Genomic DNA, 19,548 nt, shown 5'->3' on the forward strand with positions numbered 1-19,548 from the left:
CGAAGCCGTGTAGTGCGCTGGTGTTTACACCACACCGGTGTGCCAGATAAGGACGCAAGTAGATTGGGTCGGTGTAAGTCCAAACCGCGTCCAGTGCAAACTTTTAGCTTCGTCTCGACGACCGACCACGAAATCCGACGAATACGACTTGACCAAAACGTCTAGCGACCGCATCGAAGCTGCGTCGGTAAACGACGATGCTCACAAACGACATCTATCGGCCGCTAGATGAAACGCCGGAGCTCCGGCAACGGCGGGCGAACGAGACTGCGACGATGTGGATAAAATCTGATCGAAATCCGAAGAGCTTGTTGTTCACCAGGAGCGCTGCAATGGCCTATTGCTTGTATAGCATTGTGTACGCCGTGTACAGACACCGCTCCGACCGACACTAGCTCGCTAAGTGATCTACGTCTAAAACGTAACGTACTAGTGAGCAGCAACACAATATCGTTTTGCATGATACCTGCTGAATGCTGTCAAGTCGGAAATGTTTTGTTGTAAAAAGGTCCGATAGACGCCTATTGTGCGTAATCGATAAACGTCCGTGCCGGGCTTGTGTTTACTGCAGTAATAACGTTTTATACGAAGAAATGACAAATTACTGTTCATATTATATCAGTAACAAGTCGCGTTGCCAACAAATCGATCAATACTAGGATGAAACTATTATTGATATTACATTTAAAATGCGCGTACATTATGACCAAATATCTTATATCATCTACCATAACGATCTGGTCGAATACCGTAATAACGTAAAAACAAAATAAGCCTTCTCACCGCTCCGAGCGGTTAAAGTCCGCATTAGATGCCATCAACAACAGGAAGTAACAACACAGTTGTGTGACCGAAACAATAATATGCATTCCGGATTTCCTTCTCTATGAAGAATTCCCAGACTGACGACCATAGCCAAACCACGATAATATCATTATCATCACTATTGTACACAACGATAAGACCAAATAAGACAAACAATTTTAGTGATTTTGTCGTGCGTAAAGAGCAGTTGATAACGATTTAAACACGGACGACAATACCATGTGATGACCGATCGAACAGGTCAATGATTTATCGTTAACTCCATCAAACAATAACTATTATAAATGGTTGAAACGAAGGTGTTTTCTGTTGTATCGGTCACGTGAAAACATAAATCAACATTCCGACTAATTCGAGTCGATCTGCTCTCACTCGTGTATTGTTGTACAGTCTTTTTTTCTCTCTTTAGCCGATCCACTACACCGTTCGGAGTTACACTCCGCCACCGCTGTGAGATCCGTTTGGAATATCGTATTATTATTTTCATAGTAATAGTATGGTTCCGAGGCGGTGCGTATTGCATTGGAAACAACAATAATAATTACGCGGACGGAGTAACCCTGGAATCCATAACAAACACGGTTCAAGGTCCGTGCACACTGCGGCGGCGTCCGCGGCCGAATTCTATTGGCTTTGCGGTGCCACCGGACACGGTTTTGTTTACTGCCACCGGTGCGGTGTGAGCAGCCCGCGAGCCATAAAAACATAACACAACGCTCCCGCGCGGACCGTGTTCGACACAAACGATACGCACACTGTTCGTTAGGGACGTGATTATTGTACAGCTGGCGATTCTGGTGGTAGTCACGTTAAATATCGCCGAAGTCGGAGCTTGTACTACTTTCAATTTGATATGTCGTTAGGATTTTTTGACGTTAAAACGAATTGACCCGTCGTCGGGGACTTCGATGCAACCCATTATTATCTGTGTACTCGCTCTAGTCGATTTTTTCAAACATTTTAATTTTTAAGCTACAGACGCATGGGTGGCCTAATGGTTGTTTGCTTCGGGTCTGAAAATTGTTTGACGAACTGCTGACGTGTAAATTGTGTAGAACATTCAAATGTACGAATAACGAACACCTATACTACAATGATATCGCAAGGTAGAATTCAATTATTTCAAATTACATTACCGCCGTATGCCCTATAATCTATATAGTAAATACCCATTTAATAAAACAGTTTCGGTAGTATATATCCGTGTATATTTTGTTCCAGTTCTCTCAATAAAATGTTTTCATATATTGTGTTATGACTTCAGATCATCAAACTGAAAATAAATTAAAGTAATACTCGAATAGCAACCAAGGTTAGTATATATATATATATTAAAAATCGGGCATGTAACAGCTCTGTTGTATAGTAGGTGTTGTGTGACGAGTATACTTTGTCGACATTAAATATTTGCAATGGCTGTGTTTAAATTTGAATTTACGATACAATCATTGTACACGTTGAAAAACAAATCTATTTAGAAACGATCAGTGTATATTAAATATTAATAATAATTTTCAACATATTTGCATTGTTATTATACAATAACACGAATAACGTATAATGTGTACATAATATACTACAATACACATAGACGGTAATAAAAGTCGAATTATCGGTCTGTTGTCGTTGTAATATCCAAAAAAATAATTATAGTCGTTGATTAAAAAAAAAAAGAAAATTAACAAATCGATAACCACCGCCACTGTCCGAAATATAATATTTTGATAAAAAATTTAAATTTAATTATGAAATTAATTAATTATTACATCATTTATTTATATTTTTATGATAATGTAACTATGATGTGATAACTTCAAATGTGAACTTAAGATAATATAAAGTAATATACTTCAACCTTATAAAAAAATAGTGTAATTTTTAATTTTATTCATATAATAATAAACAAAATTAAAAAAAATTATACATGAATGTTTTTCTACAAAGTAATAAATATTACAATTAATATTTTTTAATCTTTTACATGATGTAGGTATTTTATAAAACTTTATGCATTATTTTTATTTTTTATATTTGTTTAATTTTACAATATTCAATTTAATATTTTTATGAAATCATAAGTAGATAAAAGTAAATATCTTTACTTTTGTAAATTGTAATTAAATATCAATTTATTTATTCAATGTTTTAAAAATGTTTATTCTATCAACTTCATAGAAATATTTCTGAAATTCTATTTGTATACTGTGTTATTTGTATCCCAAGGATTTTTATTCCACAATTCGGGTATGGGAATCAATATATCACAATTTATAAGCTGAAGTGGACGGCTAATAGCTACAGTCTACACCCGTATTTATTGTCTCCGTTTTACAAACGTACAACAAAGTTGTGTTAACCAGAATAAATTTTGTGTAGATAATTTTAATAATATAACAAATTTAAAGATAAAAATAAAATATTAAGGTATTGGCGCTCGGTTACAAGACGGGATATTTGCCTTCCTGAAATTCAAATATAATATTGAACATTTTAACTCTTATTTGATTTAATAAACATTTCATTGATATTTTTACTTTAAGTATATTGGGGTGGTCAATACAAAAATTATTGGAAATAATGAAAAGATAAAATTATTAATTAAGCGCTTGTTTGTCGTAATAACAATAAATTTTAAAGCATACAAAATAACGCGCAGAACACACATATTATGCATAAGACGTCTAAAAATAAACCGAATGGCGAATGTACAACATTATTATTTATAACATTGTAAATTATTGTAATAATTGTGAAATTAAATTATTTGTCAATGCGCCGTTTACTGTGAAATACGGACCACACTAAATTATGTACGTATTGTACATATTTAGTATATTTAATATTTTGTTTCATTGTTATGTATTATGGACATCAGATACTTTTTTTAAAAAACCCGAGCTTTGTGATTCTCTTAATGAAGTCTCTACTGACTCTACTTCAATTATTGAAATAAATAATACAGTTAACATAGAGTTGTTGGAATTGTGTGTAGTTGAAAGTTATTTAATAACGAATTAATAGAGTATAATTGAATAATTCTGACATATTTTGGAGTTTGCAAAGTATATAATTTTTTAATGTGCTTTTTGGTATTTGGTTTCATTATGCTCCTCCCTGATAAATTTCCTGCGGGCACCCATGTATCAGAGCTTGAAACCGATATTAGATACTGATTTTGAATACCGATTAAAACCATTAAAAACCGAAATCGAAAAAAATAAATACCAATAAATATAAAATTAAATAAATTAATATCCAACATTTAAATTTTAAATAGCTGAACTGTTTTAAATAAATTAATACAACTTAAATTATTTCAAAATCTTTTATTAAATAGTCAACTGTTGAGTCGTTTAATTTTTCAGAAGTGTGATAAAAATGTGGTATCTATATTTTAAAAACAAGTCCCGATTTTTTGTCACGCATACAAATCAACACCGTCAATCGTTACCAAATTTTTTACTGTTTACCTGACTGTCTGCTAAAGGTTTTAGTACCACTTTTTTTAATTTTTTACTGTTATATTTTAAATAATTGTATTTGAAAACGATTATCTACAGGAACGGAGCACGCGGGTGACTGCTAGTAACGTAAAAATATAGGATATGCGGGTAATTAGATTATAAAATCATTCCGCATACTATAACGACTAAATAAATAATAACTAGTAAAAACAAATAACTAATAGGACATAATGGACAATGGTATATAAAATATAAATGTATAATATACGTTATAGCTGTATAAATTATACTTAGGTATAACATTGATGTAGTTTTGTAATTAATTTTATAAATAAACAGGATATTTAAACTATGAATATAATACACCGTATTTGGTGACATGTATAACATTGTGGTTGGTATATCAAATTTAAATTCAAATTAATTAAGATAATGTCAAATATTATTATTTGAGAATGAAACATAAATTTAATTGATTTATAATCTTTTCCATAAACTCTATATTAATTTTATCATAACGGGTATTACGTAAAGAGAACTCGTGTTGCACAGAAATTATAATTATTGTACAACTATTATTGTTATTCGTAATACCCAAAATCGAAAATAAATACCAATAACCAAAACCGTAATCGGAAAAATAAATACTGATATCCGAAACCAAAATCAAAGTTGAAAAAAATGTTTTGGATTTCAAGACCTGGTTTAATTTGATGTTTTAATTTTGAAGCGAGTTTTGAGTATTTTTATTTTAAGTTTTTATAAAAACTAATTCCAAAATTAAAAATCAAGAAAGTACATATGTATACACAAAATCAAAATTTCGGATTTTAATATAAAATAATTAAATTGTTTTTGATGTTTATTTATAAATGATTACATACACAATATCAAACAAATAATCGATAATTTTGCAATATTGTTGATTATTAAATCATTTTTGATTTATGAATATACCAACAATACACTAATTTTCGATTGGAAAAAGTTGCACTGTATTTTAAACATTTTTTTTTTTTTTTTAAGAACAACAAGAGAGCGCTAACGATACACGATTGGAATCGATGCATAAGAGACGAGGTACTTCCCTATTCCGCAGGCTGCTGACCGCAGCACATCGTCACTATATACATATAAGTAGCATTCGATGTGTGCGTTGTTTTTTATTGCCATTAGATAGCGCGATTGAGCTGTACTGTTTATATAATCGAATTGTCGACAATTAATCTACAAAATTATATATTTAAAACTAATTATCGATGACAGGTGAGGTGTATTTAAATGAATTATTGAAATATACAGCCATATTTCAAAATCGGATTTCTTCGAAAATCGATTTTTTCGTATTTTCGAAAATGTTCAAATTTGAAACTGCAAATGTTTTAGATTTGCATTTTTCTTTAAGTATCTTTAAAGATGTTGGAAATGTATCGCTTCTCGGCCTATCGGCTAAGATCAAAGTGTAGTATCTGTTCTTATCAGCTTAACATCTGATACACCCTTCATCGAAGGGTTCAAATGTTAAACTAATTTTTTCAAATTTGGTGGAGATTTTGGGGCTTGCTCCTGCTCCACCGCGGGTTGACCCGGTATTGCAGTACCACCGGGAACGGCCCACATATCAAACAAATCTTTTTAATCTTAATAACGCTATTTAGGGTATATGATTTCAAAATACTTTCCAAAATTTCAAAATTTTGAAAAATTCAAAATTATGTCGTATTTCCAAATTTTCGCTCCTTCGACCAAAAAAATTTCTGTAATCTTCCAAACCACCTTTCATATATTATAATTTTTTATTTTAACATGTGTTCAATAATGTCCAAAATCTTTTTTAATTTTTGTAATCCGAAAGAGTCCAAAATATGCAATGATATTTGACGTATACAATTATACCTACCTACACTGTTTGTATCACGTATAATAAAATCGTGTAATTTAATGTTACTAACATGTGTTGTTGAATCCGGTATTATATAGAAATCCAAAGTATCAAAAATGAGCAAGAAAAGTATTTATAGTTAATATAAAACTTAGATTTTTACCTATAATTGTACCTCTATAATCAACGATTAATGTTTATCTTGACAATTATGTTATTGCATACAACATATGTGCGATGTATTATCGTTAATATTAGGTAATCATATTATCATGTTATTCGGTGTATACAGGAAAATTAAATTATACGTTTTTAAAAATATTATTTATTTTTACTTTTTTTTAAATGTTTGTCGTATTAAGATACATTAAAATGTCTGAACGTTTTTATGTTGAATTAAAGAAAATTCGAAAAATTCTGTTAATTTATTGAATGATAAATTGAAAATATCAATCTAAAAAATGCTTATGTGTAAAAAATAACATTTTATGTATTTAGTAATAAATGTCATGCATCAATATATGCTGCAATAAATAAATAAATATGAATAATAAACATATTTTGATTTAACACATTACCTAACATAGTATAGGCGTTTTATAGAAATCCTAGGAATTGTATAGAATACCTAGACATAATATAAATTACCATTTAAATTTAATACATTGGCAAATAGTTAAAAAAAATTCTATAGAATTCCTAGGGAATTTATAGAGTGCCTATATTCACTACTCTGCCGGTAACATATATAATTATTAAAATAATATGGAGCTATTACATATTTAATGTTGGAAGAAAACAAATTTAAATATCAAGTACAATTTGATTTGTACGATTATTGACAACTCTGCTATACACAATTACTGCTAGTATTGATTAATCTACGACTTTTGTGGAACTCGTGCACCAATTGATTTTTATTAAGCATTATTTTATTAATCTTAAAAAATGTAATTGGTTTTTGCGTAAAGATAATCAAAAACTTAATCACTATTGCGTTTTCGTATTACGTGTAATAACAAATCGACACATACATTGCTGCCTGCCGTGTGCACAATACATACTACACGATCATGACCACCCCCACCACTACGACTACGTGTGTTGCTGTGTTAACATTTTTTAATGGTAAATAGACTGCTTGTTTCGTCAGCGGCGTGGCAGCAATACACGTAAAAGTAACGGGACCGGGAAGCTATAAAACATGAACATTGTCCGTGTGCAAAAGCTAAAATAACTACTTCATTAAAATAATTTTTATATATATATATATATTATGAAATATTATTTTATATCTTATAACATTTTATATTATTCTGTATTATTAATTGTATTCGTTTAGTTTATTTTCTAATCATTTGTATAAAACAAAAATATTAGGTTTACAGTTATTCATGTATAGAAATATATCGTATTGCATTAGCAATAATTTCTTTGAAAGTTTAGCAATTTTTTTTTCAATACGAGGTAAAAATCTAGACTTAGACCCGTTGCATTTTCATTTAATCCGAGTTCATAATTAGAAATTCGGAAGTACCTACTGGTTTTGAGGATTTACGGCATTTATATTAATTTATTTTATAGTAGGTATACTTAACTTGAAGAAAAATAAATCTATAAATTATTATAATATACCTAATGAATATAATTATATAAATATAATGTGTATGTTATTTAAATTAAATTTTATGTACCTATCTTTGTCGACAAAATGTCTGTGTTATGAAAATGTTTTGTTTTTTATTGCCAATTATGAAATTATTACTCTATATTCTATAATATATTTATATAATAATCAAACCTTCTTTATATAGATACAGTTAAATTGTGTATTTGTGTTTGTTATATCATATTAATATGTAACTATGTAATACATACATGTGTTATAAATTATAATATAATACTATGCAGTATACTGTATAACACATACGCCAATCACTTCAATGCACGCTAATACAAATGAGACATACAAAATTTTTAAAATATGTACACTTTATTAAATTGTGGTATTAGATACTGCAACCGCATAGAGCAGTCATCATCACTGAATACCTTTTCGCTCTTATTTCTTGATTTCTTATATAGGTCCCTATTATCGTGACTCAACCTACTTTCCTATGTTGATTATTGATAAACATAATTATTTATAGGCTTACTAATATTTACTGACTAAGACTTATTGTTAAATTAGATAATTTATTACGGTAATTATTATTATTTTCTTAATTTTATTTGATACATATCTATAATGTATAATACAACAACTGTTAAATTGTTTGGCAAAAGAAATGCAGGCTTTTTGGAATGTAGAGTGTAGACATGTAATGTGAATCTTTTGCCGTTTTAAATATTTAAATAGTAATGTCTCAGTGAGTGTTATTGAAAATTGAAGATTTGTATTATTATTTTGTCAAAAAATTAATTGACACTGTATAAATGAAATATAATATTATAAGAAATTTGCTTCAACATTTATTTCAATAAATTGTATTAATAATAATATTTAACATAATATGTAAATAAAACTGTACACAATTTTTGATTCTAAAGTACCAAGGTAGAAGTACACAATAATTTTCAATAATGCATTTTATTACTCAGCTACTTTAACTATAGTAATTTTGTGTTGATTTGATTTACAATACATATTTAAGTCTTAAGATAAATTAAGTATTAAATTAAAGAATTAAACATACAGATATTATTTTTGATTTTAATTCATCATTGATGAGTCGATACTGCTCTGCTGTATAAATGTATAATAGGTGTTAAGGGATCGCTCAATTACTGTAATAACGTAATACCACTAATACCTATATGTATTAAATTTGAATTCAATGATAAAACATTGTATGCTAAAAAAGGGAATCTAAACGAAAAAAGTCTATCAGCAGATGCCTGTATTGTCAAGTATATTTTATTGTATACATACATAGCTATATTGCTATTAAAGTAATTAAGTAGTGTAATGAATAAGGCTAGGATAGTATAAGATTTTGTATTTTTTTAGGATTTACAGGATATAGCTTTTCAAGCACAAAAAGTGATTTGGTCGTCTGAGTTCAAATATATATTTTTTATTTTGTATTTTTTGTATTTTTTTTTAATTTGAGGTAATTTTTTTATATTTTACTGAAATTTGGCCCAAATTATTTGGGTTATATTTTTATAAATTTTTAAATAGATTTTTTAAATGATCGTTAAAAAATATTGTACAAACATAAAAATACAACATTAAAATAAAATCATAAACCTATTTTCTAAAAATATTTAATATTTCATAATACCAATCGTTTGTATGATATTAAATAATAATTTACTCGTTGGACTAACGGAGCAATGACTGATAATAATGTTCTATTACGTGTTTATCTTCATTACTTTATTGTTAAATTTAAGTTTAGTTTAAATTTTTTAGTTTTACAGTATTATTTTATTTCAAAATATATTAATTTCAGAATAAATGACGCTGGCCATTATACCAGAAAATGAATTTATTTGTATACTTAAAAATATAAATTATTATTTATTAATTTATTAATATAAATATTTTTAAACTCAATGAAATCAAAACATTTTACGAAAACAATATAATTTATAAAAAAATAATAAAAAAACAAAACTCGAGAATTATTCCTTTTAAATTAAGATTAAAAAATACATAATATACGTATATGCACTATACAGATATAATATATTTTATATTTATTTTTAATATTATATACAATTAAGATTAACTAAAAAATTAACATGAGAAAAATTATGTAATTCTATTTAACGAATTAAATGGAAATTTCACTGTAGTATGCTGTGTCCAACAAAACAACACAGCTGTTGGCGGTCAACAATTCTACACAATAATCACTGATAATCGGGCACTTGTCTAAGCCCTATTTATTAATTTATTTTCCTATGAAAATTAATACATATATTCTAATAAACAGTTCGAATAAACCACAAAAAAAAAATATATATATATAAAAGCGACCAAGAAGATAAAATAAAATTTATCGAAATTCAAATTGCCAAACTTTACAACAAAGAAATTAACAGTATGTTATTTATAATTAGGTCTCGGAAGTTGTATGAATTGCATACTGTTCTGTATACTCTCAATTTATAGCAGACCAAGTTGAAAATCTGAACTGTACAATGTCAAGTTAAGAAATTGAAAATACAAATTTTGCATATTTTGTCAATTTTAGCTATAAAAATACATATTCCATTGATTTTATACGCATATTATGCATATTTTTTTAAAATTAATTTTTGCTTTCTTAGTCTGTATATTTCAATTAATATCGAATATAAAACTCAAAATCATTAACAAAGGAATTTATCATTATTCCAAAAAAAACTAAAAAAAATTTTTTTTAAATTTTTATTTTAGCTCAATAAAAGATATCAAAATGCCAAGCAATTATAATTATTATTTTTTTTTTTTTAATTATAAACAGTTCGCAGTTAAAACAGTTATAAATTATAACTAATGTATGTCGTAATTTGTACCTAATATTGATTTATATAACATTTATAGATTTTTTTTTTCAAATTATATTACAATATACATACCTCTGTTTTATTTTCGTATTATCTGTATATAATAATTTACGTAGGTAGCTATAGATATATGTTTTTTTCTAATGTAAGTATGCCCAACCATAAAATTATATCGTTACGAAATTATCATTCGAGACGCGATTAACACATCAATATATACGACAAGTAACTTGCATCCAAACTATTTGAACGCAAGTTATCTGTTATTATCAATTTGGGACGCAAGTAGTATGCACCGATACTGAGGTGTATAAAAAATAAATTAATTTAATAGCTGAGTAAAATATTTATGGAACCCCATTTGAATTTAGAATCTGATACATGATTTTTTTCCAATAGCTTATTAGTTAAACATAATTACACAAGAAGAAAGTTAAAAAAATGCAACTAATGCATTTATACATCAAACTTTTTAATACAAGTCCAAAACACAAGTTAATACTTTCAATTTTAAATTAACTATAACATTTAAAAAAGCAATTACTCTTAAAAATTAGATAGAATAATTTCACTCATTATTTTTGTATTTCCACTTTATTATTTTAAACCATAACTTCTTGTACATTTTTTATCAAATATTTTATTTTCTAATTATTTTGAAAATATAATCAAAAAATATAAAATTGTACAACTACAAAATTTAATATTGTAAAATAAAAAATCACTCTATACACGTTACTTAATGCGTAACATAATATCTCTATAATACAGAATTTAATACAAATAAACTAATAGTTAATGATAAAAAACATTTGTTACAACATATAACACATAAATTAAACATGTTTTTCATCAGTAATTATTAATATTGGTTCCATAGCAAACTGATTATATCATTCTAAAACTGTATACAGCTCCAATTTAAATTCGTACTTGCAATGCATTTTGTATTTATTAATTACATTATATATATAAAATTGAATTGATAAAAAAATACACTATAATGTTATTATATAATTGCCATACATATATTTCAGTTTTAATTAAATGTACAAATGTAAACTATAAATATATATATATAATAAAATAAGGAATCTATAAAGGAATTTGTCAAGTATTTTTGTATAAATACACAAAATGCATTAGTTACATATTTTTTAAACTTAAGTTTCATTATTACTTACATTATTCTAATAACATATAAATAATAATGATGAACATTGTGAAGAGAATATAATGAAATAATATATTCTATAGAAAACCACCACCAAGAACAAAAAAAAGCCAAAAATATTCCCTGAATTTTTAATTTATTAATTTAAGATACATTAATTGTAATAATATACACAAAAAAAAAAAAAAAATCAAATTAATTAAATCAAAAAAATTGAAATTACATTAAATATAACTACTTCGTGCATTTTTAAATTGCTATTTTTTAAGTATACAATCACAATTCAAGAAAAAAAAAATTATATATTTATATAGATATCTAAGTGCGTATTTTGAGTTCAGTAAATTCAAATCCTTAAAAAAGATAGAAAAAATATGGGCAATAAAATTAAGAGAATAAAATAGTATTTGGTATTATCTAGAGCCAATAAAAGCTTATAGATTCTTTAGTATTATGTAATAAGTTCATATTTAATGAACAAAATGTTTACTGTTCCACTTTGCACAGTAAAATATTAAATGAGGCAATGGATTGCATGAAGTTTGATTTTCATCAGGTTTGCCGTGAGATTCTAGAATACTCATTACTTGTGTTGGTATTGCTATTGGACTTATATGAGCGATTATTGTAAACATATGAGTTACCTTGTTGATAACCTCGAGATGGTCCTCCTGTATAAATAGACATTGTTAATTTGTACTTATTATCGAATATAATTATGTATAACTAACCTTCTCCTGAATATGAAGCTTTAGGTTTCATAGAAGTAGATCTTTTATTGTAATCATTTGAATGGCTTCTAGGATTACTACCGTTAGAATTAGTATAATGCCCAATATTACGTTCAAGCGATTGCTGCCCATAATTAGTTTGATAATATGTTGAATTATTAGAGGAAGTAGTAACAGGGTATGATTCTTGTTTATTGAAAACCACTGATTTTTGCAATAACTCATCGAGATTTTCTGTAAATCCTAAATTGATAATTTGTATTAAATCAACTTTAATATATTTGAATCTATTGGGTAAAATTAGATATGACTTTTTTATATTGGAATTCTATATTACCTGAAGGCGATAGTCGTATATTGCATGTTTATAAACAAATTTAAACATTAAAAAGAAATTAATATTATAAAATAAGTAGATACTATTTTAAAAATAATTTTGTATTATATTATGCTGACTATCATTTTTTGTTATATTTGTACCTTTTACTAATAAATACTACTAAGCTAAAAAGTACTAAACCAAATTAAATTATTTAAAACTATAAAAACACCTATATCTTATCTTTACACAATATATTATAATGTTGAAGCTGATTAATAATCATTTTATATACCATTAGTAACTAAACCGAAATTAGAAGAGGTATTTTTGGGTGATGGTTGAGTTGGTTGTACTGGTACTTGATTTTGTTTATCTACTTCAGCCATCTGAACCCAGTTATTCTTTGTGAGCCAATCATTATTTGTGCCGTTATTAATCATTTGAGCCATTGACCAATTTTCTCTAGGTAAATTATTACTATCTCCTGATTCGGTCCTACTTTGCCAATTTACTTCAGTTTTTCCTGCCCAGGAATTAGAGCTAGAAATATTTACATCCACAACATTTTCTAAATGATTTTGTTTTGTTTCCTGATTAAAAAAAGGGAGTTTATTAATAACTTAATTAATTTGAAAAAAAAACAGAGTGGAATAGATACCAATGGTTGGTGTTGTGGAGGAGTAGAGAGTATTTTTAAAATTGCATCATCTGTTGGTCCATGACTACCATATATAGAAGAAGAAAATGTTTGAGTTGGTATAGAATTTAGGTCAACACTTATAATATCTTCTTCGAGCTGAGAATCCTAAAAAATAAATATAAAATAAAAATTTTATCAAGAATTTTTACTTATTTTAAAAATATCTTAATAATTATATAAATACTTGTAAAAAGTCAAATGATGTATTGAATACTAAATCTGAGGTGTTTTTACTATTTTGTAGGTTTTGTTCAACTGTAGTTCCGCCAATATTGTTATTTGTAAAATAAATTGTTTCAATTTTATTTGGAGTGAACTCTGCATTAGGAATACTAGAAACTACAAAAGTAATAATGGTTAAAATAACTTAATGATAATTAAAAATTAATTATTAATAAATTACTTGGTATGTTGTCTGGTGAATCATTACTTATGGAAACTACTGGTTGGTGTACATTTTGAAATTCTAAACTATTATCTTCATTAATTGTATTAACCTTAAATATAATGTAGTGTAATGATTAAATATATTATTTAGACAGTAATAATATAAAATGTACTAACTTCTTTATCAACTTGTTTTAGTTTAACTATATTGTTCAGATAACCACTTTTTTCAATTTTTATTAAACATTCCTTTAAATGTGCATAACTTGTACCAGCTACAATATTAGGCTTACTTTCTATAAGCTTCATGTAATGTTTGGAAACAGTCTTAAGTTGATCCTATAATTTAAAATAAAACAATAAAAATTTGAGAACTATTTCACCAAAACATTTTCACAGTAGAACGGTATTACTATTATACATTTGACAATTAATAAATATGCAGTTACATATTTATTATTACATTTACTTATTAAATAATTAGCTAGAAAAGTAAAGGTTATTTTACAAAAACAATTGTTTATACATATAAATATTAAATAATAATGTAGTATGTTTATGTTTTATTAATTCAAACATGTTATCAATAGTTATTTTTGTTTAATAAAACAATAATATTATTAATGTAATTATTATTATTCATTTTTTTTTTTTTTTTGTATAATAAGCAAAAATACACTTAATTAGGTTTTAACATTTACTATTTTGGTATTTGCTATGTTTTCTACAGTCACAAATTTTTCAGTTTTTTTTTTTTTTTTTTTAATATAAAATATAAATAGTTATTAAAATATTCAAACAGCATCAATAGTTGTAAATTAAAAATTTCATGATTATACCTCCAGTCATCATATTTTTTTCAAAAAGCAACATTATTTGTGAGTGTTGTTTTCTTATTCAAGTTACCTCAAAAAGTGGTTTTCCTTCTTCTACTCGCCGTTTAGGTGAAACCATTTTAGAAAAATGCGACAATTTTGAGAGCTCATCATCAGTCAATTGTACTGCACCATTATTACCAGTTAATAAATCTTGTTTCACAGAGTCATCTTTGATACTTTCTAGTATATTCTGGAAATAAGATATAAATTCTTTAAATATTGGATTTTGAAAATATCTACAATAGGTATAAATGTTAATTAATTATTTTAAGCAATTAAACTAAATAAAACTAGCCTATTATCAAATCATAAGTTTTAGTCTTCATTTGTATTAAGTTAGATTAAAAAAAAAACAACAACAATTTTATACATTTTGACAATAATTTGTTATTGAAATTATGTAAAACTCTATATTAAATATTATTTAAAATGTTTTGAGGGTTATTGATAAATATTCAAAATAATATAACAAAACAAGAAGAACACTCATAAAATAAATAACTAATTTATAGAAGCAATGAATGAAAATAGACTTATTGCATTCCTGAAGAAGTTTAAGATGAAATTGAACATGAACACTTGCTTAAACTATAATATGTTAACATCAAAACAAGACTTGTATTGAAATAATGTGATAATAATATTCCTTATAGTTATGTATAATAAACTTTAGAATATTGAAATATTAAAATAAATAAGTAATTTTAATTACTTTCCTTAAAACTTTTCCATCATAATTAATAGTTGATATAGGTACATAAAGTATAATATTTAAATTCAATAATATGCACCTAATGATAAAATATACATATAAATATCAAAAATATTAATTATAATTATTATAATAATTATTTGTATTTCAATTTGATGAGTCAACATAAAATTATTAATTTAAAGTATTTATTTATTATTTTCTCTATATTCAACAAAGTAACTTAACCATGCATTACAGACTTGTCTAAATAACCAGATTAGGTTTATTTTTAAATATAACTCAACAATTTTTTGAATTATGACTTAACAGTAGAACTTTTCAAATAATAACTTTTTATACTTTTAGATATAATTTTATGAATTTGGTATTTTCAATCACTATAATAAAACAAAAATTAAATGCTAAAGTTATCTACTTGTCTATTCGACTATGGCGTATGTAATAGTGTTATTATTTTTAGTTGACAAAATATATTGATATATTATCAAGTCAGTATTTATTTTTATAAAAAAAAATTCAATATATGATGCAAAGTAATTATTAATTCAATTAAAAAATGTAAAAAAGTTATTAAACTTTGAATCAAAATAATAATTTTTATAATGATATGTTTTGATTTTATATTATAATTTTTAATTTTTTTCTTGAAATCGTAAATATGAGGACTTACTATTTAAATAAAAAGTATACCAATAACAAAATAATATTAAATTTTGTAAATATTGAATTTGAGTAATGATTTTCAATACTCGGTCAAAATGACCATGTACATGTTATCATGTGTTAAAATTGAATACGTGTAACGTAGGGTTAATAATTTACCGACTAGTATCTATATACTAGATTGGTAATTAAACTATTATTTTTAACATTCAATTATTTATTTTACTTTATAGAAATTACCTGAAAATTTAAAACTTGCTTGATTTTACTATCAACTTTAGTAGGAAGCTTTTCACCATTTGTACTGTTTCTGATTTGTTTTGCCGTTATTAAAAGAGTATTTAACTGATCTTTCAGATTTCTTGCAAAATCCAAAGTACTAACTACTTCACTAAATTTTGATGCAGCTAGTAATTGATCATCACTTAATTGCACTCCTTCCTCTTGTTGTTGGAGGTATCCTTCTAATTTAAGCTAAATACAATTAAAAAAAAAATAAAAATATAATAATTAAATATCATTTAAATACATAATTTTAAAATTAGGTGACTAGGAGATTAGGAGAAAAAACTTTTAAAAATCAAGTTATTATTGCATACTTGTGAATCGATAGGATACTTTTTTATAATTTTATAGTTAACTATAATAAAAAAAAAAAAAAAAAATGAATAAATAATATTGTATGAGTACCTATAAATAATCCTGAGAGAACACGTGTAGCCCAGAAATTTTATATTAAATTATACTCATTACAGAGTAAGAACTATATGACAGTTATAATAATGTTAATATATTAAATCATTTTATGATTAAAACTTAAAAGTGACAAATTCTAAATAGTATTGATAAGCTTGTTTAAAATGTATTATTATATATTATTATTTTATAAATATTTCATTACCAATTTATCATAAAATTTCAATAAATATTGTGAAATTTTTCTTTAAATAATTAATAATATAAAGTGGTATTTTATCACATAGTTTAGTGCAAAATATTCAAAAATTTCAATAGTTTTCGATTTTTTTTTTAAATTAAATTATTATATTGAAAAAAAGTATAATTTACACATTACTATTTTTGACAAATATTGATGGTTGCTGAGCGATAAAATGAACTGATTGAGTTATATTTTATAGGTTGTAACAAATATTGATTATTCAGATACATAGCAATAATTATTATTAAAACATATAAGTACTTTTTTAACTGGTAAATGGTAATACATTAAGTTCAGTAAATGAATGGTTTATTAGATCTTTCTGTACTTTATTGAATATAATTCTAAGAACCTAACCTGTGCATTTAAATGAAACTCTAAATATGAGGCATTAATAGATTTATTGAGCAAAAATATTTTGTTGTTAGCCCACAAACATCTTACTACATAGAATGTATTTCTAATTTTACAAACAATTAGTTGGTATATCGGAGGAATTAAAATTTATTGATTAATGTGATTCTGTAATAATGCTTATACACGTGTATTATGCTCACTACTTACTAAATTCTACTTTATACTTCACTTATTGTAACAACATGGCTGACATTAAGTACTATGCCCTATAGCAAATTATTAAATTATTGAGAACAATACCATATATTTTAAAATATTCCATAAAATATACTATCCGCAATTTTTTTAATTACCTACTTCTATTTATATAATTAATACCAACCATACAATCTACTTTTGATTTAAATAATAAAAAGTGTTGAAGATATTAAGCTAAACTTGAAGAGTATAACAATTTATCAACTAGCTTAAATAGAAAAACTTAATAAGATTTTAATTGAAACAGCAATCATAACAATATGAGTAAATTCTGCAGCGCCAAACTGTCATACGTGGAATAAATATTATTTATTATTTATAATGGTCAGAGCAATTAAGAAAACGATTAATATTGAACGTTCGTCATAATGGAAGAAAATTGCATATGAAGGCGATAAAACGATGTCCAATGTACCTTGCGTTTTTCCAGGTTTCTTATTTTGTGTTCGATGATCAACATTGTCTTTTGCATCAGATCGTCGTTGGAAGTCATGTTTATTCGGGCCCGAGAAACAGCCGACGGTCACTCGAGACGCGGTGCAGTACAAAACGGATACGTACAAGACGACGGGTCTTCAGGATTACAACTTACACTGTTAACAGACAACGGTTTGACACGTACGAGAAACGATCGAACGAAATAGATCGCGATCCAGTGGGTTTTACCGGATGGACGACCGATAATACGGTACGCACAGCCCGACAATCGGTGGAATTGCGACGGACGAGAATACGAACCGGGGAAGATATTAATGATATTATAGTTCGATAAATCACTGGGAAAAAACTGTAAAGATAATGAGAAAAAAAAATGGACGATAGGAGTAGTTGTACTACAATATTGTTTACGCGTAAACGGTGTGCGGTAACTGGAGAGTAGTGGTGGTGACGGCGGCGGTGACGATGATGATGATTATTATCACATCGCCGAGACGAGAGCGCTGAAATCGCGGCGGCGGCGGCGACCGACAATCTCTCTTTTGCTTCGTCAGCCGAGAGTCGACGCGACGGACCACAGTCCACACTGTCGTCACTGTCCACAGACGCGAACGGCCATCGCTGGCGTCCGTACGGCCAGTGCGACCACGCTTTACAGTAATACACCACACGTGCAGACTTCACTGTTCTTATCGACTTTGCGGTGCCGGTGCGTTCAAGCGTTACTATAATTTAAAATATAATATTATTCACTGCGTAGTGCGTTACTGCGTGACGACTTACTGCGCAGACGCGCAATGCGTTAGTGGATACGTTGTTGTAGCGATGCTGACGATTTCCTCTCTCTCGTCTACTCTAAACGTCTTGTTCGCGCCGCGTAGTGCGACTACGCCATCGTAACATTTGTAACCATAATACTCAGTGGCGTTCTCAGGATTTTTCAATTGTTGAAGCGGGGAGGGGGGGTTAGAAAAACGATAGCGAAGTTTTCCAGCGAGTCATATTGCATGATTATAATGGAATATAGCACAATCATAGTACTATACAAACAATAGATATCAAAAAAATATTATTTATCCACGGTAAATATGGACGTACATTTTGAGACATAAAGTTTAAAAATGTATTCGTGACAAATAATCACTTCTCAGTGTAAACAATGTTGACCCATTGAGACAATCTAAAAACTAACATTAAAATTTGGAAAAAAAATTTATGGAACATAACCTAATTAACTCTTTACTTCAGCCTTCAGTTATTAAATAGATTTTAAATCTTTTCATTCGTAATGCTCTTAGGTACTTGAGTTGACGT

The 19,548-nt window shown here is 26.9% G+C and overlaps 1 protein-coding gene, 1 long non-coding RNA gene and 1 other non-coding gene across 3 annotated transcripts; 2 read left to right on the plus strand and 1 right to left on the minus strand.

The window, feature by feature from the left end:
• The first annotated feature begins 1,835 nt into the window (after positions 1 to 1,835).
• Positions 1,836 to 5,907, plus strand: LOC112596600. The gene is made up of 3 exons (XR_003114784.1): positions 1,836 to 1,931; positions 2,047 to 2,137; positions 5,316 to 5,907. It is a non-coding gene; the product is annotated as an uncharacterized LOC112596600 (long non-coding RNA).
• On the plus strand, positions 5,719 to 5,912 carry LOC112596643. The gene has a single exon (XR_003114787.1). It is a non-coding gene; the product is annotated as a U2 spliceosomal RNA (small nuclear RNA).
• A 6,177-nt stretch (positions 5,913 to 12,089) lies between these two features.
• Positions 12,090 to 18,797, minus strand: LOC112596595 (caprin-2-like). Its single transcript, XM_025342355.1, has 10 exons — positions 18,212 to 18,797; positions 16,482 to 16,715; positions 14,892 to 15,053; positions 14,163 to 14,324; positions 14,002 to 14,095; positions 13,783 to 13,937; positions 13,557 to 13,703; positions 13,191 to 13,488; positions 12,577 to 12,819; positions 12,090 to 12,516 (listed from the first exon to the last, which is right to left on the minus strand). Exons 1-10 carry the CDS (start codon positions 18,287 to 18,289, stop codon positions 12,398 to 12,400), a joined length of 1,692 nt encoding a protein of 563 aa, XP_025198140.1. The 5' UTR covers positions 18,290 to 18,797; the 3' UTR covers positions 12,090 to 12,397.
• Positions 18,798 to 19,548: the final 751 nt, after the last annotated feature.

The sequence above is a fragment of the Melanaphis sacchari genome, unplaced genomic scaffold (genome assembly GCF_002803265.2).
Source record: "Melanaphis sacchari strain LSU unplaced genomic scaffold, SCAv2.0 Contig32_pilon_pilon, whole genome shotgun sequence".
In the NCBI taxonomy this organism is placed as follows: Eukaryota; Metazoa; Arthropoda; class Insecta; order Hemiptera; family Aphididae; genus Melanaphis; species Melanaphis sacchari.

Excerpts from the sequence above, each read along its gene's own strand:
- LOC112596595 (XM_025342355.1), bottom strand. The coding sequence starts at position 18,289 with ATGACTTCCAACGACGATCTGATGCAAAAGACAATGTTGATCATCGAA. Across the intron at positions 16,716-18,211 it reads GAAACCTGGAAAAACGCAAG|CTTAAATTAGAAGGATACCT; the intron begins GTACATTGGACA and ends AATTGTATTTAG. Across the intron at positions 14,325-14,891 it reads AAGGAAAACCACTTTTTGAG|GATCAACTTAAGACTGTTTC; the intron begins GTAACTTGAATA and ends TTTAAATTATAG.